Source organism: Macrobrachium nipponense, chromosome 16 (assembly GCF_015104395.2).
Source record: "Macrobrachium nipponense isolate FS-2020 chromosome 16, ASM1510439v2, whole genome shotgun sequence".
Taxonomy (NCBI): domain Eukaryota; kingdom Metazoa; phylum Arthropoda; class Malacostraca; order Decapoda; family Palaemonidae; genus Macrobrachium; species Macrobrachium nipponense.
Window position 1 is genome coordinate 52,021,773 of NC_087209.1, and position 26,523 is coordinate 52,048,295.

Below are 26,523 nucleotides of genomic sequence, written 5' to 3' on the forward strand. Positions count from 1 at the left end.
CTGTCAAACAACAAAGACCTTCACGATCATTGAGGTCTGTGGAATCTCGATTCTAGCTCACCATCTACTTTTTGTCTCGCCTGTTTTCTCGGAGTCAGACACTCGTGCGAGATCAGGCGACATATAGTAGCCCTGAGTTTCTTATTGACGAAGTCGATTGCGGACGACGTTGGGTTGCGTTGATACACTCCCCCCAAGGTTTGCTTAGATTGAATCGCCCAGGCAGTCCAGACACTCATCCTTCAGCTAAGAATAGTGCCTTTTGGTCTTCAGGGTACAGCCTTGCTGTCCTTGATTCGTCTGACTGGTCAATTGGTCGTTCACCTGACTTTAGTACAGACTGTGCATTTCCGGATCGAAGCTTTCAATATGGAACTTAGACGTAGTCTGAAGTTCTTGATGTCAAAGCATTCGAACCTCTCCTGCCTGTTAACTTCTTGCATGTGATCAGGAAGGCCTTCTTCTAACCACCCTAGATACGACAAAGAGGGTTAGTGAGATTTTAAGCCATCGTCACAAGTTTTGGCTTTAGAGAACACAAGGCGGTGTGCTCTCTAAGCCTTTCGTTATGGCCTAAGAATGGAAACCCTTTTTGTCCTTGGGCCAGGATCTTGGAAGCAAGGATGGCACAAGTTAGTGGGCAAGAGCCAGAGAGAGTCCTGTGCCCTGTCAGGTCTCTCAAGTTTTATCTACTTAAAATCAAGAAAGTCGAAGTCAGTCGGGCAATCTGCAGTGTTCCGAAAAAGACCAGACTTGCCCATATCGAAGTACACCCTGGTTTTAGGGTTAAGGAGTTCTTTCAAAAAATGCTCCTTCATTGTGTTTGCACAAAGATTTGAAATCTTTTTATCTGAATGCTCACGAGGTGAGGGCGCGGCCTCGGAAGCATTTCAACAGAGCATGGCACTCAGCAACATCCTGAGTACCATGTTTTAGCGAAGCAACTCTGGGTTCACTTCACACTCCCTGAGAGATGTGAAGATGGCATATGAGATCTGCTGCTCGCTGGGGCCATACGTGTCTGCAGACACAATCTTGGGGGCAAGAAGTACCACTCACTCATCCTATCCTGTAGAAAATGGTTAGGAAGAGCTCTTAATTTAGTTGTGGAGTCGCTGACAACGGCGACTTCTTAACTCTGAAGCCTTAGTTAACACACATTAACTTTGGCTAGGTTGGTCAGGTGGTGATATATATAATTATATATATATATATTTATTTTACTTCTTAGCCCTCATGGTATGGTCAATATGGTCTAGTCACATTGTGGTCACGCCCCCGTTGACAGATCATCTGGAGTGCACCAGCTTTATAGGTCTCTACCTCGCTGGCAACTCTAGTAAAGCAGAAGCAGACTTGGGTGACAGTAATCACGAAGTCGGCTATGCTAACAGGTGGAACCAAGATGTAAATCATCTGCATGCATTTGTGTCCCAAAATCCTTCTATTCTGTCCCTTCCCACCTCCAACGGTGGGGTTCAACTATATATATATATCTGACAGGTAAGTTCATGAGCAAAATGATATTGTTATGATACAATAAAGTTTGTTCATACTTAACTGGCAGATATATATATATTCAAGTACCCACCCACCTCCCCTCAGGGGACAGTGGAAATCAAAATTATGAATAGAAAATGGGAATGGTTCCTGATACCCGCCTCCCAGCGGCGGGAATGGGTACTAACCACCTGGCCGACCACTGCGTGTGTCGGAAGTTTTTTAAATTCTGTCGGACTTCAGAAAATACAGCTATATATATACCTGCCAGGTAAGTATGCATAAAACTATATTGTATCATAACAATATCATATTTTAAATTAAGGAGAGTATTAGTATACAAGTGAAATCCTTCTGTATGAAAATAGTTCTTTATTAAACAAAGGAAACAACACTCAGTAAGCTCTGATAATCAACAAAAAGGAACACTGGTGCACAATATTTATACAAACATTACTTTCTCAAGAACTTTCATCCAGAACATTAAAAATTAAATGACTCAGGTTAATTTCATATCAAATTAGACAAAATATTCAGTGTCCAAGTTTAAAGTTTATAGGTCTTGAATAGGAAGCTCACCTGAATGGCAAGCTTCTACACCTGTGGGGAAGAAACAATTTAGAGTTAGCAGTGGAACGAAATATGGACACACATCAAGTACAGTACAACCAAATTTTTAAACAGAAAATTAATTAACAAAATAAAAAATTCAGATAACTTTTTAAGTCTCAAGTTCGACTCACGACAACGCCTTTCCCACGTTGTTTCCTGATTCAAGCAGGGATCGGCATGCTGATCACCCCGAGTCTTTGGAGGACTCTGGTGGCACTGAGCCATATGATTCCAGACCTTCTGGCTCTTCTCTCCAAGACACCAAGAGAGATTCCCCCATGACAGAACTGCTGTGCCAGCCACAGGCCAAACGGTACCTTGTTTTCCCTGTGCCTTCACAGCTGGGAGATATCCATCATCTCTTACGAACAAGACCATTTCCCACTGAGCAAACAGAGATAGCAGAATGCCTCAGACAGCCCTCTGCAGGATACCAGGGAAAGTGGGCTGTCTTCTGTGGTTGGTGGCGTAGACAGGGTATCTCTCCAGTCAGAGCCACTCTTCAACAGGTCATGGATTTCATCCTCTCCCTTCCATAGAGAAGCTCTCTCCCGTCTCAGCTGTAAGACTACAGAGCTGCACTGGCCCTAGTCTTGAAGCTGAAGGGTATTGATATCTTGTCTTCTTCAAGATATCATTACTCATAGAACTTAGGGAGGTCTTGCCCACTCAGGGATCTCAGACCTCCTGAGTGGGACGTGAGTCTCGTGCTGCAGAGCCTGACTGTGCCCCATTATACCCCCTTTGAGACTACTCAGACAGGGATCTGATCCTCGAGACCATCCTTCTGCTTGCCATAGCATTGACGAAGAGAGTTGGCAAACTACATGGTCTTTCTTATGATGTAATAGTGGATGGGGACTGGTTACTCTCGGCTTTGTCTCGAACTTCGTACCAAAGAATCAGAATCCATCGGTTCCTGACGCCAGATTCGAGTCTTTTACCACCCCCTCCCTGAGCGACTTCATTGATGATGATGGCTTCAAGAGACAACCAGGAAGACGTACTACGCTGCTACTGACGACAATGGTACACTTCGTCCAAAGAATTCATGAGGTCAGGGGCATTGCCCTGTTCCCTCACATTGTGTAGAACCTGTCAGTTTGGGATATTACCCACAGGTCCAATTTCTAATCTGAGCTTAAAGAAATGCAGTAAAACCTTTCCACACCTAAGCTATCTAACTGCTGTATAATAAGGCAAGTCAACAAACTCAGCATCAATTTTTTTCAAGAAATCACGGAACTGGAGATGGTTGAGTGCATGAGATCTAATGAAATTAACCACAGAAACAACAGGTTTCATGACACAAGACATCAACATATTTTAGACACAATACTTGTTGATGGATAAGGCAATGCAGAAAAATGGGTTTTGAGAATCCTCCAACCTCACAAGCTGTTGTAATTTGCCCAACCAAACCCTTCTTTGTCCCAGACATATTCTCTCCTCCATCAATTGTCACACACTGCACTTGTTTCCATTCCAGGTTATATCTTGTCATAATTTGACTTACTTCATTGAAAATGTCCTCTCCAGTTGTTGTGGTGTGCATACTGTAAACTGATGCTAATTCTTGGGTCACATTAAATTCACTATCAACAACACAAATGAACACTAAGAGGTGAGAGGTATCACACACAGTTGATTCATTCAACGCAAGAGAATACAAACAAAATCTTGTTTTTTCCTTTATTTGTTGAATTATGTCGCCTCCTAAATCTTCAATTCTACGAGCAACAGTATTTGACCCAAGACTTATCTTTTTGAAGAGGTTTACTTTTTCTGGACATACCTCTCCTGCTGCTTCCACTATACACTCTTTTATGATACTACCATCAGTGAAAGGTTTTCCTTTTGTGGCCAACACATAGGCAACTTTGTAACTGGCTCTAGTTGAAGTTTCATTTTCAGATTTTTTTTTTTTTTACTGAAAACAGCTTGTTGAGAATGCAGACTGTGCTGAAATGATTCTAACATTTTAGTGCGTTCTGCTCCTATGATGTGAGAATAACTTGAGCCATGTTTAGATTCATAGTGCCAACGAATATTGTTTTCCTTCGGAACAGCAACAGTCTCTACATATGAGGCATAAAGCTTTATCATTTGCTTTCACAAAAAAGTACTTTATCTTCCATTTGTCATTGAACTGACGACACTCACTGTCCACTTTTCTTTTCTTTCCTTTTTCCGTATCTGAAAATAGAAAAGAAATAATATCAACAAAAAATAACAGCAAAAATATTCCCACAATGCATTCAGCAACACTACACTTACTCTTCTCTAACCACACACCACGCAGTCCATGACAACACTGCCTGCAACACGTCATCAGCGATCAAACCCTATCAACACCTCAGTTCACTCACCCCCACGCTCTCTCTCAAACAACCACACAGAATACAGCGAAGCCCCACTCGCCCTCCATCCCCACAATATACAGTTATACACAACTGATTGGTTGTACAGTGGACCCCCCGTATTCGCGTTCTCCGGATTCGCGGACTCACACATTCGCGGATTTCTCTCGGGAATGTTTCCCTGCATTATTCGCGGAAAATTCGCGCATTCGCGGTAATTTTCTATGAGAAATATCCACAAATTCCTGGTTTTTGTTATCAATTTCATCATAAAATGCACTTTTTGTGATAAAACTATTAAAAAAACCAAGTATGAAAATTTTTAGTGGTTTTTCTTAAGTTTTAACTAACAAAATAGGCTGTTTTTAGCGTTTTTATAGAGGTTCCAAACATTCGCGGATTCTAACTATTCGCTGGGGGGTCTGGTACGCATCCCCCGCGAATACGGGGGGACCACTGTAATGCACAGCACATACCTACCAGAACTAGTATCTGTGCGTCACACTATCGAGAGAGAGGGAAACTGACTCAGGCTGAGCGCCACCAGTCAGCAGCCCCAGCTTTGAATATAATTCAGCGATGCCAGTCGTGCGATAATTATTTTTTCAAGGCCACCACACAGGGATTTGTTTGGAGGGCCGGATGAAATTATGTGGCGGGCCATAGTATGGAGAGCCCTGATCTAGCTCTTGCTTGCTATTCATAAGAGGCACGCTTGCCTCCCTCTTCTGAATTTGGTCCAGAGGTCTGACCACTGATCCCGCAGTGCACACTCCGATCAGTTGGACAGAGGCTAGGATCCCTCCCTCTGCTCTTACGACCAGGGAGGGAACCAAGATCGGACGAACACCAGTCTGTTCATAAGACTCAGATTCCACCCACCAATAAGTGAATCTTCCATTTGTAAAGGACCGAGGGTTTGTATTACGTGTCGGAACAAATCACAATTTGAAGTAAATTTTATTTTTCCTAATTATACAAACCTGAGGTCCTTTACACACAGTCCCACCTCATGCCACCCTTCACTCTGTTCCTGGGCCTAAAGCAAAGTGGAATGTTTACCTCCAGTCGGGCGGGACTCCCGACCATAGGACAAGCAGTTACTACCGAACCACCTTGTTCGAAAGCTTACGACCGGTCCAGCTGCCACTGTAAATATATTCCATATGTAAAGGACCTCAGGTTTGTTAGTTAGGAAAAATACAATTTCATACAATCAACTTACCTGTCAGATATATACATAGCTAAGACTCCGTCGTCCCCGACAGAAATTCAAATTTCGCGCCACTCGCTACAGGTAGGTCAGGTGATCTACCGGCCTGCCCTGGGCGGCAGGACTAGGAACCATCCCCGTTTTCTTTCATATTTTCTCTGTCGCCGGTGGTATCAACATTGTTGTTATTACCTCCTGACTTAGATTCATTTTTCAACCTTTGATCAACGTTTTTCGGCTTTTTGGTGACGTATTTGGATCGTGTTTTGGCATTCGCTACTGTGGACTGTTTTTGGAATAACTCTTTTGGATTTTTCTCAGTATGTCTGATTCTAATGTGAGTGTGAGAATGTGTGTGAATGTAAGCTGCAGGGTGAGGATACCGAAAGCTTCGGTTGATCCTCACACTGTATGCCGTAAATGTAGGGGGGTTCAGTGTTCTGCTATTAATACTTGTAAGGAATGCGAGGGATTGAATGCAGAAGAGTGGAAGACTTTGACTTCTTATTTGAAGAAGTTAGAGAGGGATAGAGTTAGACGGCTGAAAGGTGTGAGTTCAAGGCCTATTGAGCCTTTCACGGATAATTCTAATCCTACTGATGTAGATTCTCCCTATATATCTCATTCTCAGAGTGCTTTTTCGGATTCGGCATCGGAAATCGCCAATCTGAAAGCTACTATTAGAGACATGAAGTCCAAGATGGCTGACTCCAAAGGTAAGGCTAGTGATAGTGAACATTTCAGTGAAGTGAGTTCTCTCAGTGTTGTGGAGGGGGCGTTTGATCGTCCCTGCGACGCTCCCAGGCCTAGACCTCTTCCAAGCTCCCATGCCCAGAGGAGAAGAAAGTCGAAAGCCTTAAGGAGGTCGTGGGGAATCCCCAACGGTCAGACGTCCCTTCAGCTAGCTCTGCTTCATGGCAGGCGGCTCAAGGGCGCTATAGAAAAAGCGTCCTTCGCGAGTGTTTCTCGTCCTCTCCCTCTCCCTCACCTAAACGGGTGGAAGGAGTCGAACTTATCGAGACCGCTGAAGCGTCATATGAAGCCCGACATAGATTCGAGCCCAGAGCGCTTCTCAGATGACGCCCCGCGTGCTATTAAGAAAGCGAAGGTGGCGTCAGCGTCACCTGACGCTTGTGCGGAAGTACCTCCCCTTCATTCTTCTTCCCCGAGTGATGACGAAAGGCGTCATGCACTAGACGTGGGAGAAGCGTCAAGAAAGATAATTATGGTCGGTTCAGGAACAACTGTCATCTCTTGTGGGAGTTTTAGCGCCCCGTCGGAAGGACGTGACGCTTCCAATTAAGAAGTCTCGTCCTCTCTCACCTGCTCGAAGAAAAAGCGTCAGACAGACGTGAAACTGCTAAACGTCTTGCAGAAAGCTTCGAGTTCGAGAGCTAGAACGGGGGCTTACGCAGAGTTTCGTAAAGCCAGAGAAACGTAAGACGTCTTTTAGAAGTGAAGCGTCATTTCCAAGCGGATCTTAGACGTGACGCTCCGTCCAATATTGTGACGCGAGTAGGACGCCTTTAGAGAGCGGAGCGTCTTTCCAGGCGCGAAGCGTCATCAAGACGTCAAGCAAGAGGACGTCGAGGCCATGTACGCTCGGAGAACGGAAAGCGTCATACAAGGCGTCTTCTAAAGTTCAAGAGAAGCCGGAGCTTGTGACGCCTTCCAAGTCTTTTAAAACGGGAAAAAGGAAAGAGTATCATTCCCTTAGCCCCTCTCCTATCAGGAGTTTGTCTCCTCCAGGAGAGGAAAGTTCAGAAAGGAGAACGGAGACTCAGATATATCCCGAGTTGGAGGAAAACTCGGATGATGAAGATCATGGGAGAGAGGGTTTGTCCAACTATAAGGTTTTGATACCTGCTTCTTGAGGAGTATGGAGACGAGTTGACTCCTGCTGCTCCTCCTTCTCCGCGCTCGCTCTTTTCCAGTGCTAAGACGAAGAAGCCCTCGTCTTTTCTAAAAATGAAACCCACCACTCGATGAAGCGGGCATTACACGCCTTAGACTCATGGATGAAGTCTAAGAAAGACTTAGTCAGGACAGTCTTTTGCATGCCTCCAGCAAGATTAGCTGGGAAAAGAGGCATATGGTATAAGACGGGAGAGAATATGGGTATCGCTCTCCCTTCTACAACTGAGGCAGATTTTCGACTTTGGTTGACGCTTCAAGGCGTCCAAGTCTCAATTCTGCTCGAATTACATGGAGTATTTCAGAACTGGATCATCTCCTCAAGGGACTCTTTCATGTATTGGAAGTCTTCAACTTCTTAGATTGGTCCCTTGGGGTGATGTCCAAGAAAGCCCATGATTCAGAAGGAATCGAACCTGAAGCCCTGTTATGCATTTTGTCTTGCATTGACAAAGCGGTACAGGATGGATCTTGAAGTCTCTTCAATTATTTGGAGCAGGTCTTTTAAAGAAAAGGACGGTGTATGGCGCCTTCTTAACAAAGGCAGTCTCGCATGCTCAGAGGGCAGCTCTACTGTATGCGCCTCTTTCTGACTTTTTGTTCCCTTCTCAGTTAGTGAAGGACGTTGCTCACTCTTTAACTGAGAAGGCGACTCAGGATCTTCTGACGCAGTCAGCTAGGAAGAAGAAACCTGTTTCAGTATCTGACAAGAAAGGACCTAGTACATCAATGCAGCCCTTTCGAGGTGGTCGACCTCCAGACCTCCCGCAAGAAGGAAGGCTCCGGAGAAGAGAGGTAGGTCTGCCTTTCGTCCCTTTAAAAAGGGAAAATGAAACATCTCTCCTCCCAAGCCACCCAGTAGGTGCCAGGCTCCCCTGGGATTCGTGGAGGCCTGGACACTGATAGACGCAGACGCGTCTTCATTGAATATCATAAGGAAGGGATATCGTATCCCTTTCCTGAATACTCCTCCCCTAACGTCAATACCAAGGGAACTATCAGCCAAGTACAAGGACCCTGTGCTGAGGGATACTCTTCGATCGATGGTGGAACAAATGTGGGACAACAGAGACGAATAGAACTAGTACTGGATCAAAACTCCCCGGGGTTTTTACAATCGCCTTTTCTAGTGGCGAAAGCCTCGGGAGGCTGGAGACCAGTACTTGGACGGTTTCAGCTCTCTGAACAAATTTGTTCAGAAGGAGAAGTTCTCCATGGAGACTTCTGCTTCAGTCCTAGCGTCATTACGACAAGGAGATTGGATGGTGTCTCTAGATCTCCAGGACGCCTACTTTCACGTCCCGATCCACCCTTCATCGAAGAAGTACCTCCGTTTCATGACGGGGGGAAGGATCTTTCAGTTCAGAGCCTTGTGTTTCGGCCTGTCCACATCTCCTCAGGTCTTCACAAGCCTGATGAGGAATGTGGCGAGATTTCTTCACCTCAAAGGAGTGAATGTCTCTATGTATCTAGACAGCACTGGCTCATCAGGGCCAGATCGGAGAGACAGTGCTTGGAGGACCTAAAGTTAACTCTGGATTTGACCAAGGCGTTGGGATTGCTTGTGAACCTCGAGAAGTCTCAGCTGACCCCAGACAAGACCTAGTCTATCTGGGGATTCGGATGGATTCTCGGGGGGGGTTTTCGAGTTTTTCCTTCGCAAGAGAGAACCGCAAAAGGTTTGCGGATAATCTCTCTCTTCTTAGAGAAGCAACAAACGTCGGCGAGGGAATGGTTGAGCCTTCTGGGGACGCTTTCCTCGCTGGAACAATTCTTCCCCTCTAGGAAGACTTCATATACGTCCACTTCAATTCTTCCTCAAGAGGTCTTGGAGCTGGAAAACCGGACAACTGTCGGACGTTTTTCCCATTCCAGTGGAGATAAAGGCACACCTACGTGGTGGTTGCTACCTCTGGAAGAGAACAAAGGGATCTCTCTAAGAACACAGAACCCAGACCTAGTGTTGTTCTCCGACGCGTCGGAGACAGGTTGGGGAGCTACATTAGGCTCAGAGGAAGTGTCAGGCACCTGGGAAACAGCACAGGTGTCCTGGCACATAAACTGCAAAGAGCTCTTCGCCGTACATCTGGCCTTAAAGAGCCTAGAAAACCTATGGTGGGTGTCAAACAAGGTAGTGCAAGTAAACGTGGACAACACCACCGCACTTGCCTACATTCGGAAACAGGGAGGGACGCACTCCTCGTTCCTTTACGAGCTCACGAAGCCTAATTACTTTGGGAACGTCTCACAGGAACATCTCCCTGCTGACAAGGTTCGTACAGGGAGTAAGGAATGTGAGGGCGGACAGGCTCAGCAGGAGGAACCAGGTCCTTCATACAGAAATGGACTCTACACGAGGAAGTGTGTCTCGATCTCTGGTCTCTGTGGGGAACTCCTCATGTGGATCTCTTCGCACATTCATTTCAAAAAGGCTCCCAGTGTTTTGCTCGGTCGTGGAAGATCCAAGAGCAACTTATGGTAGACGCCTTCCTGCTAAAACTGGTCTCCGAGTAGACGTTTATGCTCCCCCATTCAAAATCCTGGGGTTAGTAATGAAAAAGTTTGTGGCGTCAAAAGAGACGAGGATGACGTTAATAGCCCCCTTTTGGCCGGCCCAGGAATGGTTCACGGAGGTGGTAGAGTGGATCGTAGACTTTCCAAGATCCCTACCAAGAAGGACGGATCTTCTCAGACAACCACACTTCAAGAGGTACCATCAAAACCTCCCCGCTCTCGCTCTGACTGCCTTTCGACTATCGAAAGACTTGTCAGAGCGAGAGGCTTTTCTCGCGAAGTGGCAAGCGGCGATCGCGAGAGCACGCAGAACCTCCACTACGAAAGTATACCAGTCGAAGTGGGAGGTCTTTAGAAGGTGGTGTAGAGCCAAGAAGTTGTCCTCCTCCTCTACCTCTATAGCGGAAATTGCTGATTTCTTGCTATTCCTGAGAGTAAAATCTCATCTAGTCGTATCCACAATAAAGGGATACAGAAGTATGCTCTCGGCTGTATTCAGGAACAGAGGATTAGATCTGGCAAATAACAAAGATCTCCACGATCTCATAAGATCTTTTGAGACTTCAAAGTCTAAGGAACCAGTACCTCCGAACTGGAACCTGGACGTAGTCCTCAAATATCTGTCTTCGGATAGATTCGAACCTCCTCATCTGGCATCGTTTAGAGACATAACTAGAAAATGCCTATTCCTTTTATCTTTAGCTACGGCAAAAAGAATTAGTGAATTACAAGCTCTGCAGGATAAAAAGTAGGGATTCAAGGGTGACTCGGCTATTTGCTCGTTTAAGACCCTGTTTTTAGCGAAAAACGAGAATCCCACGAATCCCTGGCCTAAGTCATTCGAAGTCAAAGGAATGTCGAGTCTCGTAGGCAGAGAAGCAGAGAGGTCTCTATGCCCTGTTAGAGCTCTGAAGTTCTACCTTCAGAGAAAGCGTCAGTTGGGAGGCTCTAGACAAGGTCTTTGGTGCGCGGTAAAAGACCCCACAAGACTGATGTCCAAGAATGCTCTGGCGTTCTTTGTAAGAAACGTCATTACGGACGCTCATAAGGTCTGTCCTGACGAACAGTTACAACTACTGAGAGTAAAAGCTCATGAAGTAAGAGCGGTTGCGACGTCTCTCTCGTTTTATAAGAATATGTCGCTTAAAAACATCATTGATACGACATACTGGAGATGCAACTCAGTATTTGCATCTCATTACTTGAAAGACGTACGTGTGACGTTATTGAGAAGTGTTTTTCTCTAGGTCCTATCGTATCGGCAGATACGATTCTGGGTACGGGAGCCGACACAATCCTTAAATGTATATACTGTTCTTCTTTTTGGATATGGTCGAGAGTCTCTTCGAACAATGGAGGATTTGGCTCGCACGGGCGGCCGTCTATGTTGTTCAGTAAGAGAATTCTTGTCATATCCAATTAGTTGAGTATAATTTTTTTTTTTTTTTTTTGGAAAATTATGTATGTGTGCGTAGTGGTTTTGAGTTACGGTTGTTGTGACGAGTTCGGGGATAACTCGTAACAATCCTTAGTTCTAACATATGGTTAGGATCAGGTGGTCGGGATTGGTTGTGTGCTCCTTCATAAGGTGTATTGTCATATAAGTGGATCAGCACCCATTGACAAAGTCCTTTTAGGCTCTGCCGAGTAAGCGGATAAGACCCCATCGGCAGACCCACAAGAACTCTTGGCCATAGATCATATATCTCGCTAAAGTTTCTTGAGGTGATGCAGACTACTGGGCAAACACCCACGAAGTCTACCACCTATCAGGTAGGAACCAAGGTTTTATTTATACCTACAACATATGTTGTTTACCTGTCTATTCCATATAGTAGCTGTCTCTTACCCTCCACCGAAGGGTGCCAATCAGCTATGTATATATCTGACAGGTAAGTTGATTGTATGAAAATGATATTGTTATGTTACAATAAAGTTTCATACATACTTACCTGGCAGATATATACATAGCTAAGACTCCGTCGTCCCCGACAGAAATTCAAATTTCGCGCCACTCGCTACAGGTAGGTCAGGTGATCTACCGGCCTGCCCTGGGCGGCAGGACTAGGAACCATCCCCGTTTTCTATCATATTTTCTCTCTTCCACCTGTCTCCTGCGGGGAGGCTGGGTGGGCCTTTAATTGTATATATCTGCCAGGTAAGTATGTATGAAACTTTATTGTAACATAACAATATCATTTTACTACAAATTGTGATTTTATGTTGATAAAACTAGCTATAAATCTGTATAACATAGTGATATCCTAGATTTTGTATAAATACTTAAAAACTTCACTCTTGACAACTGTCATACAATAGTGACGTTTATTAACTTTCGGCAACTAACTAGCATACAGTATTAATGACTTTTTAACAGTAGAGAGGAGGAAGGTTAAAGAATGAATAGAATGACCAGAATAAATAGGATCATTTTATGCTTATGTAACTAAAATACAAAACCATAATTTAACAACTTAACACAGCATATGTGACTGTGAAGATGATAAACTAGAAGGGGTTAGCTGATGATATACAAACAAATAAATTGAGAAAAAAGAACAAATCATGAACTCAAACATGCAGACAAAAGGGATTTTGACGTAGGAAAAATCTATTTCTGGGCGAGGAAGCCGTGTCGCCCAGTGAAATACGTTCCTTTAGCGCTATTTCTAAGGTAAAATATTGCTATAATACCAGAGAACTGCTAAATTGGACATGCCAGAATATTCTGACTCGCTCACCTTTATTAAAAGGTGTCGGTATGGATCTGGGGCGAGTGAAATACACTACCACAGCAGCCTCTCCAATTAGCCTTTTCCACATCAAAACCCTTTAGAAAAGGGGAGCCGTGCTACGGCTCATTTCCCTCTACCGTGTAGGTAGCGTCAGTGACGTCATTCCTTTAGATAGCCTTTCGTGAGCTGCACGCATTTTTTGCGCTCTCGTATTTTCTGCAGTTTCCTCCCCCGTCATTAGTGGTTCATACAGATGCGTCACTGACTGGTTGGGGGGGATACTCGGAATACAAGAAGGTTCAGGGAACGTGGTACACTCAATTTCAAAAGCTCCACATCAACGTCCTGGAGACTATGGCAGTGTTTCTCACACTGAGGAAACTTCGCCCTGCAAAGAGGACACATATCAGGCTGGTGCTCGACAGTGCAGTAGTGGTGCACTGCATAAACAGAGGAGGTTCAAAATCAAGCCATGTGAACCACGTGATGATAGCCATCTTTTCTCTCGCAGCCAAGAACACCTGGCATCTATCGGCTACTCATCTAGTGGGAGTTCAGAACGTGGTAGCAGACACACTTTCTCGCTCGGTTCCACTGGAATCGGAATGGTCCCTGGACTGGAAGTCCTTCCGGAGGGTTTGCAGTATAGTACCAGGTCTGGAAGTGGATCTGTTTGCTACAGAGGCGAACCACAAGCTGCCATGTTATGTGACCCCCAAACTTGGACCCTCTGGCTTAAGCTACAGACGCTCTGACCATGGATTGGAACCAGTGGCAGAAGATCTATTTGTTTCCTCCAGTGAATCTTCTCTTGAAGGTTCTACACAAATTGAGGTCATTTACGGGTCAGGTAGCCCTTATAGCACCACATTGGCCAAAGAGCAATTGGTTCCCACTTGTCCTGGAACTGGGTCTACGTCCTCATCCTCTTCCGAACCCCAGCTTGTCACAACAAGTACAAATGAAGACTGTGTTCGATTCCTCGGGTCTTCACAAAACCCTAACTTTATGGATTTTATGAAGTTTGCAGGACATAGGGGTGCGGACATAGGCCCAGAGAATATTATTTCTTGGAGTCAGACAAAAGGGAGTCAACACTCCGCCAGTATGATTCGGCAGTTAAGAAATTGGCAGCATTCCTGAACGCATCCAATATTCAGACCATGACTGTTAATGTAGCTATCAACTTCTTCAGGTCCTTATTTGAATAAGGTTTAGCAGCTAGCACAATAACAACAACTAAATCAGCATTGAAAAAGATTTTCCAGTTTGGGTTTGATATCAATTTAACAGAGTCTTACTTCTCATCAATCCCGAGGGCTTGTGCGAGGCTTAGGCCTGTAGAAAGGCCGGAGACAGTGTCATGGTTTCTTAATGATGTACTTAAGCTAGCTTCGGATACAGGCAACTTGGGGTGTGATTACCAATCTTTATTGAGGAAAACACACTTCTTAATTAGTCTGCCTTCAGGAGCTAGGGTTTCGGAATTGTCAGCCTTATCGAGAGACCCAGGTCATATAGAATTCTTACCTTCGGGGGACGTGTTGCTTTCACCGAATCGAACGTTTGCATATAAAAAGATATACCAGACCTAATAAGGTTTAAGTGATAAAGAAAATGAGGATACATAGCAGGCACTGAGGATTACTTACCTCAGTACCTGCTGCTTGTTAACTCACAGCTATGAAACTCATTGAAAGATTTATTAATGAAAAAAGTATTTGATGGATGACTATAATAAGCTATATTGGCCCTAAGATATTTTTCCATTCCACTGGAGATCTTAAATGTTTTTCTGTTATTTTGACTCTTTCATTTTTACTTTATTCAGAAATGCTAGTTAGGGTTTGTTGTATGGCTTGTCTCCAGAGTTTCTGTGTAAAATCAGTCTAAATGATATTTTATCATAACTCATGTAATCATGCTAGACTAATGTTTGTTTTAATCTAATTATTTTTCATTTTACATATTGTTAGGAATTGTTACCAGATTATCCATATTTTCTCATCTCAGAACTGGAGCCAAATTTCTTTGGAAACGTATTCCTGCTAGTACTAAGTCTGCTACCCCTGAGTTGGCATTAATATGGGAAGTTGGTCAGCATTTATGGAAAAGAGATTTACCTGGTGTTTATTCTGCATTAAATCAAGACTGGTCTCCTACTGTTAAGGACATGATGAAAGCTCTACATGGTAAGTTATGGACAAACTTTAAAGCAGGCTTTTTATTTTTATTTAACAAGAAACAAACTTGTAGTGTATCTTTATAGCATACAAATCCATTTCATATAAGTAACTTACCAAGTAATTACATAGCTATAGTTTCTAAGTCGTGCAGCAGCTCTTATTTAAAAAATTGCAGTAGTTTCATAGTTCAGTGTAGATGACAATCCCCACCCACTAACGGGAGTAGTTATACAGTACATACGTATGTATTTTTAACCATAAAATGTAAGTTTGTTCATGAAACTTACCTGACAGATATATATATAGCTGTATTTTCTGAAGTCCGACAGAATTTAAAAATTCGCGGCACACGCAGTGGGCGGCCAGGTGGTAGTACCCATTCCCGCCGCTGGGAGGCGGATATCAGGAACTATTCCCATTTTCTATTCATATTTTTTCTGTCGCCGGTCGGTAAACAACTGTTTACAGACCTCCGCCTAGGATTTTGAAACTTCATTAGCCGCTTAAGTATCCTAATTATTCTTTCGATTATTGACTTGGATTTGTGGCTAGGCATACGCTATCGTAAATTTTTTCATTGCATTTGATGTCTGAAGCTAGTTAGCCTAGTTTCAGATTTTGTTGTCTGCATGGGGTAAGGTGAGGCTACCGGAACTTTCGGTAGACACTCGCTTAGTATATATGACGTTTACATGTTTTCTTTGCATAAGTTTAATGTAATTAGTGTAATGTGTGACTGATTACGGAAGAAGGAGGATTCATGTACGCATTTTAGAGCGTGTTAGAATCAGGAGTTTTCCTCCACAGTAAACAGAAGTTAGAAATAATGAACCTTCTAACCTCCTGTAGATTTTATTTTGCCTAACCCTGTGTTATGGCTTACGGGCCTAGAAGAAGTGTCTGCTAGAGGATTACATCAAGTAATCTTAGACTAAAGTGCTCGCTCTCCAATCAGTGTTGTGAAGTGTAGTGCCCCTTGTGTTGTGGAGGGGGCGTCAGATCGGCCCCATAATGCCTCTAGGCCTGGACCTCTGTCGGACTCCCAGGACTCAGGGAGAGGGCATGTCGAAAGCCGCAAGAGGGTTACGGGGGCTCCCCACCGATCTGGCGTCCCTTCGTTCTGGCAGGCCCTGTTGACGCTTCCCATGCTGCTAAAGGGGGGGGGGGGGGGGGAAAAAAAAATTCGTGCACGTGCACGAATCTTGAAGGATTGCTTCTCGTCCTCCGAGGCGTCCTCCCCGCGCAAGGGTTGGAGCTCTCGGAAGGACTCGCGCCCTCTATGAAGCTTTAGAGAAGAGGACGCTTCACGTCCTCTCTCTTGTCAGGAGGGAACGTCAGATCGGCCCCATAACGCCTCTAGGCCTAGACCTCTGTCGGGCTCCCAGGAAACCAGGGAGAGGGCATGTTAAAAGCCGAAGGAGGGTTACGGGTTTTTCATGCTGATCTGGCGTCCTTTCGGCAGGTCCTGTTGTCGCTTCTCAGGCTGCCGAAGATCGAGCACGTGCACGAATCTTGAAGGACTCGCGCCCCCTAAAGAAGCTTTAGAGAAGAGGACGCTTCACGTCCTCTCTCTCTCGTCTCGAGAGGATGAAAGAGTCCTGTGCCCTGTCAGGGCTCTCGAATTTTATTTAGCATTCCAAAAGAATTTGGTAATCAAGGACATTCTAGATTCCACCTTTTGGAGGAGCAACTCAGTATTCGTCTCCTCTCCTCATGGCGCTCCGTATACGTTATGTAACGTTCGCTTTACTTCGGAAAAGCAAGCTGATAAGTTTGACGTCCGGCAAGCTGCTTTGCACAGTCAAACAACTTATGTCTCTGGTTCGGCATAAGAAGAGCAATTTAGACGTGAGGGAGCTTTTGGAGGTGCTCGACGTCCTATAAGTAGAGACATTCTCCAGGACGCTTGGCAAGCACCTTGCGAGGGTGTCTTTCGGAAGCTCGGCGTTCCTTTGCTGAGTGCGTTTCTGGAGATGTTCTTTTGCATTTAGTGTTCACACACTTCAGGAGCAGCGTGCGGCTCTCCATGAAACTCGCATGAGGACGTCCCTTGAAAATATTCAACGTCATACGCAAAACGCGGTTCGTCATAACATTGAGATGTTGGCAAGGTCGCTCGCCAGGACGCCTCTTGGCGGGCCTTGCGTGCATCAGGGCGCTCAACGAGTTCCTCTCTGAAACGTCGTTCAGAAGACTTGGTGTTCTCTACTCAGACACGCTCGTAGCTACGCAGGACGTTTTTTTTGAGGACGCTCAGCAGGACGCCTTCCAGGACGCGAAGCAGGACGCTTTTGAGGACGCTCGGCAGGACACTTATGAGGATGCTTTTGAGGACGCTCAGCAGGACGCTTTCCAGGACGCTCAGCAGGACGCTTATGAGGACGCTTTTGTGGACATTCGCCAGGACGCTTCGGTGGAAGCTCGGCACAGGACGCTTTTGCGAGAGAAAGACTTGTAGAAGGCGTCTTATTTGCTGTTCAGGACGTTTCTTAGGACGCTTGACGCTTTATAAACGCTCGTCAAGAGGAGGTTTTTTCAGGACTCTCCACAGGACATTCCTTTACAGAAATTTTTAAAAAGGATTCGTAGTTAGCGGAGAGACATACCCGAATTTTTTCTTCGTTCCCTCTTTCCTCTTCATCGATTTCTCTGAGAATCGGGAAGATTATATACTCGGATTCCTGGGTGACTTTCGGTCATGTTAAAGGGTTTTCCCCTATTAGCAAAGTGCTAATAGTTTTTTGTCAAGTAAGGACGTTTTTCCCCATTGTCAAGATACTAAACGTTTTGTCATTTAAGTGGGGGACCCCTCATAAATGGGGTAGTTCTCATTGACATAGATTTTAACGTTTTTATCGTTTAAGCGGATAAACTCATTAACAAATTTCGGAAGAGCTCTCATTCATTTTCAGAGGCTCATCCGGGGTTAAGAGAAAGACTTGTAGACTATCCAGGAACTCTTTTGTCCAATATCATAAGAACATTGAACGGTCTTTTTCGATCCTCGGTTCTCTCTTGATGATCTCTATTCGAATATTACTCCCTTTTCTTGGAAAAGAGTCTTGGCAAAGAGTCAAGGAGTTCTTTTAAAAGTCTCGTTCATTAGAACGTGGACAGTCGTTTTCCTTTCTTTCTCTCTTCCTCGTCGAGGAAAGATGTAGTAGAGAATTCGATGTTCAAATTACTACAATACTTACGTAGTTTATCTTTGCGTCATTTTGCTAACGCATGGGTCAAGTCATATACGCATATCGTATTTACCTCTGCGGATAGAAGCCGAAAGAACTGTTGTTCTAATGTATTTATTTGACACTCCCTTCAACCTTCCAAGAGTTTTCGGAGTAAGAACAACTCTTCAGGTATTGTTACGACACACCAACTCAGCTTCTGTATTTAGCGAATTTCTGTTTCGTTTAAATAGGCCTGCTTGAGAGTTTCCTTTTGCTCGATAATATCATACCTATTCCTTCGTAAACGGGAGTAGCTGGCAACTCAGGCAGATAGTATTCTGTTCACCATTGAAGCTTTCCTTCGAGGAAGACTTCTCCTTCACTCTTTTTGATAGAGATCGAAGGTGGTCGATCTCCAATCCTTATTTTGTTTTCTTGAAGGAAAGAATTTAGGATGGAGATCGTTGTTCAGAATACTATAAATATACTACGTATATTAACCTCGCGACAGGATTCTACTAAGCAGTTGAATTGTCCGAGGGGTAGGCGCATATCCTAGTTATTCTACGGATTGCGACTTAGACGAGAAGTATTCTAATTGAACTGCAACACCAACTCAGCTTCTGTATTTAGCGAATTTTGTTTCGTTTAAATATGCCTGCTTGAGAGTTTCCTTTTGCTCGATAATTTCATACCTATCCCTTCGTAAAAGGAGTAGCTGGCAACTCAGGCACATAGTGCGAGACGATGAACAAGGCTGCTGTTACTGTGATCTACGCAGTACCGGCTAGCTCGGTGTCTGAGCGCGGTTGGTCACGTCTTCTCCATTGCGGGAATGGCTGAATAAAACCGTCTCTCTGCCCTACAATCATGGATTTTAGCCTCGGGTTGAGGAAATTTCTAGTAATCTTGAATGATCATGCCTGCCGTTTACTTAGAAAATTTCAACAAGATATCTCTTATACTTGTTCGGTGCGGGTTTACCGCACGGTAACATTCTGTACGAATCTACCGCGGCATAGCACTATAATAATGCTCTCTGCTTATGCAAAGCGCAGCCTTATTTAGGGGAAGGAAGCAGGCTGAGTGAGGGAATGGATGAGTTTGCTGGGGACCATTTTCCTCGCTGGAGAAAGCTTGTTTTTTCCCCTGAATAAACAGCAATTCAGACCTCTACAAATTTTTCCTCACGAAGAAATTGGAATAACATCAAAGATCTTGTAATTCTAATTTTCTCTCAACGGCTTGAGGATCACCTCGGGTGATAGCGAGAGGGTGCCAGACATCCGAACAGAGAACAGATGTTCTGGCACATTGTCTGAAAGAATTGGAAGCCAAATTGGTCGGCTCTCCAGTTCCTCGAAGGGTGAGTTTGGATCGAGTGGCCCAAATCATCTCGATAATTTCTCAGCTCTCTCATAGCTCGAGAAGAGAGAATTGGTTATGGGCTTGGGCACGGAACGTAACGATCCTCAAGAGGTTCGTTTAAACTAGTGGGCACGTCCGTGCCGGGTAATTGCTCGAATCGAGGCGAACAACTACTGACGTCTGAGTAATCCTCACTTAGAAGTATGTCGAAAGTGAGGAGAGACTGAGGGCGTCCTTTCGTTAAGTTTTTCGTAATATTGAAGACGAAGGAGCTTCCTCTTAAGTTGTGTCCCTTATTCATGATCCTAGAGGATTAGCTTTAGTCGCCACATGTTGGCCTCTAAGAGGTTGGATTCACAGAGGTCAGGTAATTCAGAGAATTGTCCAAAGACCCTTCCCGAGAGAATCGGTGTAATCTAACATCGTCACTTAGTGAAGTATCTAATATCTCTCCTCTCTGAGTCTGAAGGCGTTCAGACTATCGAGAAGCGATAAGATCTTCAAGATTAATGGCAGTCTATTGGCCAAGGCAAAGCAGTGCTGCCTATTTTCAGTGTTCAATCGAGGGGGCCGTTTCTGGAGATAGTGAAGGGAAATGATGTTCCTCCACCTCGACCTCTGTGAATTTCGTTATGGTTCTATCTTTCCGTATGAAGTATGAGATAAGATAGAAGTCCTAACTATTGTAGAATATGCAAATATGTTGTTGACGGCCTCTAGGCTCAGAGATTCGGTTCTGTCAAACAACAAAGCTTCACGATCTTTGAGGTCTGTGGAGATCTTGAAATTCTCTGGATCAAAGGTTCCGGCATGGAACTTAGACGTAGTCTGAGTTTCTGATGCCAAAAGCATTTCGAACCTATCCTTTCTGCGAACTTAATACACGTGACCAGAAAGGCTAATATTCTAACCGCTCTAGCCACGGCAAGGAGGGTTAGTGAGGTTTTAGCCATCATCAGAGGTTTTGGCTTAAAGGACATAATGCGGTCTGTCCTCTAAGCCTTCCGTTCTTGATAAGAACGAAACCTGTCTAACCCTTGACCCGAAGGCTTGGAGACCAAGGGTATGGCACAAATTATTGGGCAAGGGCATTAGAGAGTCCTGTGCCCTGTAGGGTCTCTCAAGTTTATCTTGATAAACATATAGAAAGTCAAGGTCAACGGACAATCTGCGGTGTTCCGTAAAAGACCAGACTGGTTCATGTCCAAGAACACCCTGGCATTATAGCCAAGGAGTTATTTTAAGAGGTCTCATTCATTATGTTTGCATAAAGATTTGAGATTTTTTCTTAATATCAATGCTCAAGAGGTGAGGGCGCGGCCTCGGAAGCATTTCAACAGAGCATGACACTCAGTAACATACCTGAGTGCCACGCTTTAGCGAAGCAACTCTGGGTTTCGCTTCACACTCCCGACAATCTGCGGTGTTCCGTAAAAAGACCAGACTGGTTCATGTCCAAGAACACCCTGGGCATTATAGCCAAGGAGTTCTTTTAAGAGGTCTCATTCATTATGTTTTTTGCATAAAAGAGATTTGAGATTTTTCTTAATTATGAATGCTCAAGAGGTGAGGGCGCGGCCGGCCGGAAGCATTTCAACAGAGGCATGACACTCAGTAACAAATCCTGAGTGGCCACGCTTTAGCGAAGCCAACTCTGTGTTTTCGCTTCACACTCCCGACGGGATGTGAAGACGACATTTCAGATCCGTAAGTCGCTAGGGACCATACATATCCGTAGATATATTATTGGGTGCAGGAAGCAACACGAATCCTATCCTATAGAAAAGGGATAGGTGTGCTTTTAACTTTGAAGGGTTGGTCGCTTGAGGCGCGTTCCTTTTCTTTAGCCTAGAAGTTATGGAACTAACTTTGATAGGTTAGGTCAGGTGGTGGTTTTAGCTTCGGTGCCCTCAGAAGTATGGTCATATGGTCTAGTCACATTGTGGTCACGCCCCCGTTGACAGATCATCTAGAGCGCACCAGCATTACAGGTCTCTACCTCGCTGGCAACTCTAGTAACGCAGAAGCAGACTTTGGTGACAGTAATCACGAAGTCGGCTATGCTAACAGGTCAGGAACCAAGATGTATATCATCTACTTAATTTAGTTTCCCAAAAATCCTATTCTGTCTCTTCCCACCATCCGAAGGTGGGATTCAGCTATATATATATCTGTCAGGTAAGTTTCATGAACAAAATGTTATTGTTATAATACAATTAAGTTTGTTCATACTTACCTGGCAGATATATATAATTAAAGTGCCCACCCACCTCCCCTCAGGAGACAGTGGCCACTGATCAAAATAAAATGAATAAGAAAATGGGAAATAATAGTTCCTGATATTTCCGCCCTCCCAGCGGCGGTAATGAGTACTACCACCTGGCCCGCCCACTGCGTGTGCCGCGAATTTTTAAATTCTGTCGGACTTCAGAAAATACAGCTATATATATATCTGCCAGGTAAGTATGAACAAACTTAATTGTATTATAACAATAACATATTTACTTTGAAATAGTATCAGTAATTTGTTTCTACACAATATACAAACCCTCGGTCCTTTCTATAAGGAATTACTTTAAGCGGAGGCTGGAATACAGCCATTAAATTCTTGAACAAAGTGGTTAGGCAGTAACTACCATCTGGTAGGCAGGTAGGCCCGCTTGCCCGGATGTAAGCACTCCACTTTGCTTTTGGCCATCTTCTGATGAAGATGTATGTTTGTAAGCTCTTGCTGACTAGCTATAATTACAGTTTTCACTTATATAACTTACCCGGTGGTTACATATAGCTGTCGTCTCCTGACGTCACGGCAGAATTTGAAATTCGCGGTAGCGCTAATGGTTTGACAGGTGATCCCTCTACTCCCGCCCTCTACCGGGTACCGGGAACCATTCCAACAATAAATCAGAAGTTTCCTGCCGTCGGAACCGGTAACACAGTTCCTCTGCTGGTTGGAATTTGGAATTGATCATCTTGGTTTTCTCCTTTTGGTGATGTACCTTGAGTTTACTGATCTTTTTGCTAGCGCTATAGTTATTTTGGTTTTGGTATTGTTGTCCTTTTTAGGAATTATTTTGAATTCTTCACGATGTCTGACACCGGCTCTGTTCAGTATTGGGTGTGTAGTAGTGGGTGTAAGACTAGACTTCTTAAAGCTTCACTTGATCCTCATTCTACTTGTGTTAGTTGTAGGGGACGTGATTGTTCTTTTGAGAATACGTGTGAAGAATGTAAGTCTCTAACATCTCAGGAGTGGAAGGCACTGGGAAAGTATATGAGAAAGTTCAGGAAAAAGATAGAATCAGAAAGGCTTCACAGAGATCTTCTTCTAAGTTAGTGAGTAGCCAGGATATTCCTCTGAATTCTGGTTAGGGGGGGTTTAATCCTGTTCCTATTAACCCTCGTAGTGGTTGCTCCTGCCCTCGAATCGTATCTCCCGAGGCCCGATCCCGTGGGTTCAGTATTACGAGCCGATATGGACTCGAAATTTGTCTCTTTTTTCCCCCTCAACCCCTATGCAGAAAATGGGTGAGACAGTGCAAGAAGTGGTAGTTAAGTGTGATAAATTACTTAGTGCAAGTGTAGGGGAGGAGGTGGTTGTTCGGCCCGTTCGTTCTCCTAGGTCTAGGCCCTGTCAAACTCCCCAGATCCTGGGAGGAGGCATGCGAAAACCGAAGGGAGGCGAGCGGGATCTGCTCCCTGAGCAAGCCTGCCCCCTTCAAGCAATCCTGTTTAGCCGTTATCCCAGGATGCTGTCGCTCACCATTGGAAAGGTGTTGCGAGGAAGTGTTTTTCGTCAAGCGACTCTAGTTCAGATGTTTCCTCTTATAGAGGTTGGCGTAATAAGACTTCTAGACCGCTGAAAAGGTCTCGCGATGTTTCGCCTGCTGCGGTTCCCAAGAAGGTGGTGGCTGCCGAACCTTCTGTAGTTTTTGGGAGGAGCCTGAAGCTTTTTCTCCGGCGGTTTCGATTTATCGCCCTTCTCTCATAGAATTGGAGAAGCGAACACGCACACACTCCTTCGGAGCCCTTCTCACCAGAGCCTCCTCAAGCGATAACTCCTGTGGCTCCAGACGTGTTTGTGGATCATCCTTCTACGCCTCCTGCGCCTTCTACGTCGGTGGATCCTCAACCTTCGGTGTTTGAACAGATGAATGCCAAGTTAGGCAGTATCTTGGAGCTTTTTGGCAAGTCTCTTTCCTCCCCGAATGCGCTCCCGACCGCCTTACATCTTCCGCAGACTACTGTGCAGTCCTCTTCGCAGGCTCCTTTGCAGTCGCCTCTTCAGGCTCAGACTCTCCATGTGACTCCTCTTCAGAAACGCCCACTTCAGGCGCCTGGTTGGACTCCTTTCCTGACTCCGTCTATGGCGCCACGTCAGGCTCTCGCTCGAGCGCCACCTCAGCTGCCAGCTCAGCCACCAGCGCGGCCCGCAGTCAGGCCCGCCAACGCAGCGCCAGCTCAGCCGCCACCGCCCACCGCCGCAGGCTCAGACGTCTTCTCCTGCTTTCTCACACCCTCCTCGGACGCATCAGGGTGTGACTTCGCGAACAGGATTCCTCTTCCGATGGAATGTTCGCCAGTTCGTCGAAGGAAGCTTCGGATTTGGAGGAAGAAGGAGAAGGACTTACAGAAAAAGACAAGCATTTGTCGGGGTATAAACTCCTTTTACGATCCTTCGTTGACAACTTTGGAGATTCTTTTGCGCCTTCCGTTCCAGTTTCTCCTAGTTCGCAGTGGAAAAAGGACAGTAAGCCTGACTCCTCGTCATCGTTCACGCGTCTCGTCCTCTCGATTTCGGCTAAGAAAGCTATCAAGAAAGTGAACGCTTGGCTTTTGGAGAAGAGGGAACAGGGGAAAAATGTTTTTTGTCTTCCCCCTTCGAGACTTTCATCAAGGAGCCGTGTCTGGTATGACACTGGAGAAGTTTTTTCCCTAGGTGTGATCTGCCTCCGCTCAGGGAGACTTTTCTAGTCTCGTGGACTCTTTCCCGCAGAGCAGCCCTTAATACTGCTAAGATTTTCTTTTCAACGAATGAACTGGAGCATCTTTGCAAGAGTGTTTTCCGTGTTTTCGAAGTTGTTAGCTTCCTGGATTGGGCCATTGCTTCGCTGGCCAGGAAAGTCAAGTCATTTGGACTTTCAGAGGAGCAGTTGAAGGATTTTGCCTCGGTACTGGATTGTATCGATAAAGGCATCTGTGATGGAGCTTCGGAGCTCGCTGCCATTTTCGCCTCAGGAGTGTTGAAGAAGAGACAGCTTTGGTGCTCCTTCTTGTCGAAAGGGGTTTCATCGAACCAGAAGTCTGCCTTGCTCTTCTCTCCTTTGGACAAGAAACACCTTTTTCCGCAAGAGATTGTGAGCGAGATCGCTCAATCTTTAACACAGAAAGCGACCCAGGATCTTTTATCACAGTCAGTGAAGAAGCCCAGGAAGATAGCTCCGGTTCTTTCTGCTTCTCGGAGTGCTCCCTCCACGGAAGCTCCTAAACCATTTCGAGGGAGAGCTCCCGTTCGATCTTTCTCCAGGTTTCGTGGGAGAGGTAGAGCCTCTTCTAAAACCACTCCCTCTCCATCAAGAAGTAGCCCGTAGTCCTCCACACAGCAGTAGGAGCCAGATTACACCTTTTCTGCAGACCTGGTTTCATCTCGGAGCGGATCCATTGGACGGTCCAGGTCCTGAAGGAAGGATTCACCATTCCGTTCATCAAGCACACCCCCCTCTCACAGAATTTCCTGTGAATTTGTCAGCCTACTCAGAGAATCCGAAAAATTTGCCGCCCTCCATCAAGTTCTCGCCTTACTGGCAAAGAGGGCCATAGAGTTATGGATTCTCCGCAGGAACCAGAATTTTACAATCGCCTTTTCTTTCCTGGTAAAAGAAGGCCACGGGGGTTGGAGACCGGTGTTGGGCGTCAGTGCCCTGGATGTCTTGTCCTGAAGACGAAGTTTTCTATGGAAACGGACCCAATCGGTATTAGCAGCGCTTCATCCTGGAGATTGGATGGTTTCCATAGACCTTCGGGACGCTTATTTTTCTTATTCCGATTCATTTGGAATCGAGAAGATTCCTGAGATTCGTGTTCCAGGCCGCATTTTCAGTTCAGGGCCCTCTGCTTCGGCCTGTCGACAGCTCCACAAGTGTTCACCCGAGTTCTGTCGTCAGTAGCAAAGTGCTTCATCTAGACGGGATACGAATATCCAGTATCTAGACGATTGGCTTCTCAGGGCAAGGTCCAGACAGAAGTTTGTGGAGGACCTACAAAAGACTTTAAGGATGACGGAAAGCCTAGGTTTGTTAGTAAACAAGGAAAAGTCATGTCTCACTCCTTCTCAGGAGATAGTTTATTTAGGAGTGAGATGAATTCAGTTCTTTTTCAGGCTTTTCCGTCTCTCCAAAGGATCGACTCTTGCCTGAACAAAATAGACGAATTTCTCATCAGACAAACTTGCTCGGCGAATCAGTGGATGAGCCTTTTAGGAACCTTGGCTTCAATAGAGCAATTTGTAAGTCTGGGCAGGCTCAACATGAGACCACTTCAATTTTACTTGAAGCAGAAGTGGCAAAGGAAGAAGTTCCCAGACTCCTTCGTGTTCCCCATCTCGGAAGGAATCAAACAGGACCTCCTTTGGTGGAAATCAGAAGGAAGGCTTGTCTCTAAGCCAGTTGAGCCCCAACCTTACGCTTTTGTCAGACGCATCGGACAAAGGGTGGGGAGCTACTCTGGGAGAAAGGAGTGTCGGGTCTTTGGCAGATTCATCAGAAGAAGCTGGCACATAAATCTAAAAGAGTTGAAGGCGATTCATTTGGCTCTAATGCACTTCAAGACAGAGGTAAGAGGGAAAGTAGTGCTGGTTCAAGCAGACAACACCACGGCTCTCTCTTACATCAAAAAACAGGGGGGGACACACTCGTTCTCTCTGTGCGAGGCAGCGAGAGACCTACTCATTTG

General features: G+C 45.2%; 1 protein-coding gene across 1 annotated transcript in view; it reads left to right on the top strand.

Annotated features, from left to right (window-relative positions):
* LOC135195687 (COP9 signalosome complex subunit 8-like) overlaps positions 1-26,523 on the top strand; it is a 164,668-nt gene that overhangs the window by 98,126 nt on the left and 40,019 nt on the right. Inside the window, exon 3 of the mRNA XM_064222082.1 lies at positions 14,862-15,040. Within this exon, the coding sequence (XP_064078152.1) occupies positions 14,862-15,040 (179 nt within the window). The remainder of the gene's footprint in view (positions 1-14,861; positions 15,041-26,523) is intronic.